This window comes from Eriocheir sinensis, chromosome 29, assembly GCF_024679095.1.
Source record: "Eriocheir sinensis breed Jianghai 21 chromosome 29, ASM2467909v1, whole genome shotgun sequence".
Classification (NCBI taxonomy): Eukaryota; Metazoa; Arthropoda; class Malacostraca; order Decapoda; family Varunidae; genus Eriocheir; species Eriocheir sinensis.
In genome coordinates, this window is record NC_066537.1 from 9471999 (window position 1) to 9476998 (window position 5000).

The 5000-nt window shown below is 45.9% G+C and overlaps 1 protein-coding gene across 12 annotated transcripts in view; it reads right to left on the reverse strand.

Moving 5' to 3' along the window:
• LOC127004999 (serine/threonine-protein kinase N-like) overlaps nucleotides 1-5000 on the reverse strand; it is a 211357-nt gene that overhangs the window by 57303 nt on the left and 149054 nt on the right. Inside the window, exon 15 of one of the 12 annotated variants that reach the window (XM_050873429.1) lies at nucleotides 2509-2604. The exons of the other annotated variants lie outside the window; for them this stretch is intronic. Within the exon in view, the coding sequence (XP_050729386.1) occupies nucleotides 2524-2604 (81 nt within the window). The 3' untranslated portion in view covers nucleotides 2509-2523. Of the gene's footprint in view, nucleotides 1-2508; nucleotides 2605-5000 lie in introns of those variants that run through there. 12 annotated transcript variants of the gene reach the window in all.

A 5000-nucleotide genomic window follows, 5' to 3' on the forward strand; every position in this document is an offset into this window, starting at 1 on the left:
TTCTCTCCTTCTTCCACTTCCTCCCCTTCTCCTTCCTCCTACCTTCATTTCTTACCATCTTCTTCTCTTCCTCTCTCTCCTTCTCCTCAACAAATTCTACTTTTCTACATCTCTCCTTCCTTCCTCTCCTCTCCTCCTTCCACTTCCTCCCTTTCTCCTTCCTCCTACCTTCATTTCTTACCATCTTCTCTTCTTCTCTCTCCCTCTCCTCAACAAATTCTACTTTTCTACAACTCTCCTTCCTTCCTCTCCTCTCTTCCTTCCACTTCCTCCTCTCCTCTCCTCCTTCGTAACGTTATGTAGTTCATGACCTCTTCACCTCCTCCTCTTCGGCGCCTCTTTCCTCCCTTTTAAGCCCTCAGAGTTCCCTCGTTTTATGTTTATTTTCATGTTCCTTCCTTCAAACATCCACCAGGCGGCGCTGCGGCTCTTTGGAAACACCTGGGCACGCAAATTTGGGGGCGCACGCAACTTTTATATTACCTGAGGTGTGTGTTTGTGTGTGTGTGTGTGTGTAGGGGGGTGAAAGGGGAGAGAAACAGAGAGAAATGGGAAGATAGATAAGTTCACACATAGATAGATAAACGGGAGAAATAGAGGAGAGAAAAGAGTAGATAGATAGGTTCACACTTAGATTGATAAACACAGGTAAATAGATACAGATAGGTAGATATAGAAAGATACATAAGCAAATAAATAGATAGACAGATAGAGAAGAAAAGGAAGAGAAGAGGAATGGTAATGTAGAAGAAGGGATGGAAAGGGAAAAGAAAGGAAAGGTAAGGAAAAGGATAAAAATGAGAAATGGAATGGAAGTGAAAAGAAGGGAAGGAAAGAAGAATGATAGAATAAGAGGAAAGGATGAAAATAGGGAAAAAGAAAGAAAGGGAATAGAAGAGGATGGAAAAATAATAAAAGAAAGGGGAAAAAAAGGAAAAGGTTGTAGAAATGGAGGAAAAATATTACGAGAGAGAGAGAGAGAGAGAGAGAGAGAGAGAGAGAGAGAGAGAGAGAGAGAGAGAGAGAGAGAGAGAGAGAGAGAGAGAGAGAGGAGGAGTTTAACGTTTCTTCATCTTTTATTGTTTTCTTTCCTCATTATTTTCCTCCTTCATAACATTTACTTTCTCGACATAATATTTTCCTTCAAGTTTATTTATTTATTTATTTTGTCTCTCTTCTTTATAGTAAACATTTCTTATTATTATTTCTTTGTATAAAACTACGACTATCATTATTTTTTTTTTTTATTATTATTGTTGTTGTTGTTGTTGTTGTTGTTATTTCTGACCTCACCTGGTAACCTACATTTTCCTCTCTCACACACACCTGCTTCAATCTCTCCACACCTGATAACTCTCTCTCTCTCTCTCTCTCTCTCTCTCTCTCTCTCTCTCTCTCTCTCTCTCTCTCTCTCTCTCTCTCTCACACCATTCCCTTTTCCTCTTCCTTTTTCTCCCTCTTCTTCTTTATCCTTCTCTTCATGTATTCTCTCTCTCTCTCTCTCTCTCTCTCTCTCTCTCTCTCTCTCTCTCTCTCTCTCTCTCTCTCTCTCTCTCTCTCTCTTGTGTCCTCAATTTCCCATGTTAACAGACTACACACACACACACACACACACACATAACCGCTCTTCGTAACACACAAAAAATGACGAAATTGGTCTTCCCGATTACCTTTAACAGCCCAATCAGCAGCGGCGCCCGGAGGAAAAAAAGAAAAAAACACGAGAAAAAGAAGCAAAATGACATGGGAAAAAAAGAAGGAAAATATAACAAGCAAACCAGAGTAACCACAAAACACACACACACACACACACACACACACAGAAGGAAGAGGAAAAAGGGGGAGGGTAAATAGAAAGGGAGGAGGGAGAAAGGAACGGAAAAGTCAACGGAAGGGGGGGAGAAGAATAGAAGGAAAAAAGGGGGGAGAGGAAAAGGGTGGAGAACAGAGAGAGCACAATGGGAGAAAGGGGAAGGGGAGAGGAGGGGAAGGGAGAAGGGAAGAGAATGAAGGAGATGGAGAGAAAAATGGAAAGAAAGAGAAATGAGAAACACATACACACAAACACACATACAAAGAGAAGGGAAAAAGGGAAGGGGAATGGAAGGGGAGAGAGGGTAGGTAATAGAAAAAAAAGAGACGAGGAAGAGAAAAGAGGGAGGGAGAAGAAAGGAGGAACACACAAACATACATAAAAAGAAGAGGGAAGGGGAGGGAAGGGAGAAAAGGGGAGAGAAGGGAAGAGGAGAGGGAAGAGGGAATAAAGAGAAGGAAGAGGAGGGAAGAAAAGATAGGTAGGGAAGAGAAATACACACATACAAAAAGAGATGGGAGGAAAGAGAGAAAAAAAGGGGGGGGGGGGAAGAGAAGAGGAAAGGAGAGGAGGAGGAGGAAAAATGGAGGGAAAGTTGGAAGGGAAGAAAAACGACACACACACACACACACACACACACACACACACACACACACACACACACACACACACACTTACGTACATAAACCTGGGACACAAAGCCTCATTACTTACCGGGACGTACACGGCGGCCGAAACGCACACACACAGGTACACACACACGTACACGAACACCTGTCGGGGTCGCTTACCTGTGGGAGAGAGAAAAGGGAGTTAGGGGGGTTGGGGTTGGGGGGAGAATAGGATATAAAGGGGGGAGAAGGATATAAAGGGGGGTGAAGGGGTTAAATGGGGAGGGGGTGAGGGAAGAGGGAAGGGAATGAAAGGGAGATCAAAAGAATGAAGGGGAATGTGAGGGTGGTGAAAGGGGGGAAGTGAAGGGAAGATAAAATGGAGTAAAAGGGAGATAAATGGAGTGAAGGGAAGATAGGGGGTGAGAGGGAGGTGAAGGGGAGAAAAAAAGGGAGGATGAAGGGGAGTGAAGGGAAAGGGTGGGGGAGAAGGGGAGGTGATGGGGAATAAAGGAAGGAATGAGGTGAGAGGGGGAAGGAAGGGGGTGGGGGTCAAGGGGGGTGAAGGGAAGAGAATGGGGGGTGAAGGGGGGCGGGGGGGAGGTAATTATATAAACACATCATCGGAAGCCAAAAAAAAAGTCTAACAATGGAGTACTTGGTAATGGTATGCGAGGGACACACACACACACACACACACACACACACACACACACACACACACACACACACACACACACACACACACACACACAGTAATAATAAAAATAATAATAATAAACAAATAAATAAATAAATAAAATACAATGAAGTAGTAAAAATGTTCTTGCACTTATTATTATTATTATTATTTTTTCTTCTTATAGTTTTGATTAAGAAGGGAAGGAGAGGGAGGGGTAGAATAGATAAGGTAAGGTAAGGTAAGGTAAGGTAAGGGAAGGGAAGGAAAGGGTAGGTAAGGCGAGGGAAGGGAAGGGTAGGGAAGTGAATGAAGGAAGGAAGGGAAGGGATGGTGAAGGGAGGGGAAGGGGATGGGAAGAAGGGAAGGGAAGGGAATGGTAGGGCAGGTAAGGCGAGGGAAGGGAAGGGTAGGGAAGTGAAGGAAGGAAGGAAGGGAGGAAGGGAAGGGATGGTGAAGGGAGGGGAAGGGGATGGGAAGAAGGGAAGGGAAGGGAATGGTAGGGTAGGGTAGGGTAGGGAGGAGAAGGGAAGGGAAGGAAAGCGTATGGGAAGGGAAGGGGAAGGGAAGGGCCACCTCTCTTACCCTAGTGATCTGCCCTTGATCCTTCCCACCCCTTCTCTCCCCTTCCTCCCCTCCCCAGCATCAATCACTTACCTATTTCACCTTCCCCTCACCTTTATCTCCCCCCTCACCCCCTCCCTCCCCCATCACTTCTACCATTCCCTTCTCTTCCTCCCTCCCCTTCCCATCCCTTCCCCCTACCTCCCCCTTTTTTAATATGTATCTCTATCCCTCCTCCTCTTTTCCTCTCCCTTTTCCATCCCTTCCTCTCCTCTTCTTCTCCCTTCCTTTCCCCCTACCTCTCCTTTTTTTTATATATATCTCCATCCCTCTTCCTCTATTCCTCTCCTCTACTTTATCTCCTTTTCCATCCCTTTCTTTCCTCTCCTCTCCTCTCTTATCTCTCCCCCACTTTCTCTCCCTTCCCTTCCCCTACCTCTCCTTTTTTTAAGTATCTCCATCCCTCTTCCTCTATTTCTCTCTTCTCCTCTATCTCCTTTTCCATCCCTTCCTCTCCTCTTCTCTGCTCCCTTCTCTCTCCCCACTTCTTCTCCCTTCCTCTCTCTTCCCTCCCCCCTACCTCTCCTTTTTTTTATGTATCTCCATCCCTCTTCCTCTGTTCCTCTCTTCTCCTCTATTTCCTTTTCCATCCCTTCCTCTCCTCTTCTCTGCTCCCTTCTCTCTCCCCACTTCTTCCTCTTTCCTCTCCCTTCCCTCCCCCCTACCTCTCCTTTTTTATGTATCTCCATCCCTCTTCCTCTATTCCTATCTTCTACTCAATCTCCTTTTCCATCCCTTCCTCTCCTCTGCTCTCTTATCTCTCCCCCACTTCTTCCCCTTTCCTCTTCCTCTCAACCTCTCCCCTCCTTCCTTCCCTTCTCTCCCTTTTTCTTCTTTTTTCCTTCTTCATCTTACTTCCATTACTCCTCCTCTCCTCCCTTCTATCCTTTCTCCCTTTCCTCCCCTTCCTCTCCCCCTCTTTCTCTCTCTCCCCTACGTCTCCCCATTCCTCTACCTAACCTCTTAACCTCTCCCCTCCATCCTCACCTTTCCTCCCTCCCCAATCCCTCTCCTTGCCAAATCTAATGCCAACTCTCCTCCCCATTCCCCTCACTAGTCATTGCTCAGTGAGTCAATGCAAGTGGATGGGGAGGGAAGGGGAGGGAAGGGTGACAAGGTTAAGGGTGAAAGGGAAAGGGTGAGTTAGAGTGTAGAGGGAGGAGGAGGAAGGAAAGGGTGCGAGGAGACCAGATCGATGTCTATAAATGGGCCTAAATAAAAGGGATGTCAATGAGATTTTGGTAGTGAAGGAGCCAGGTTGGACGCGTAGCAA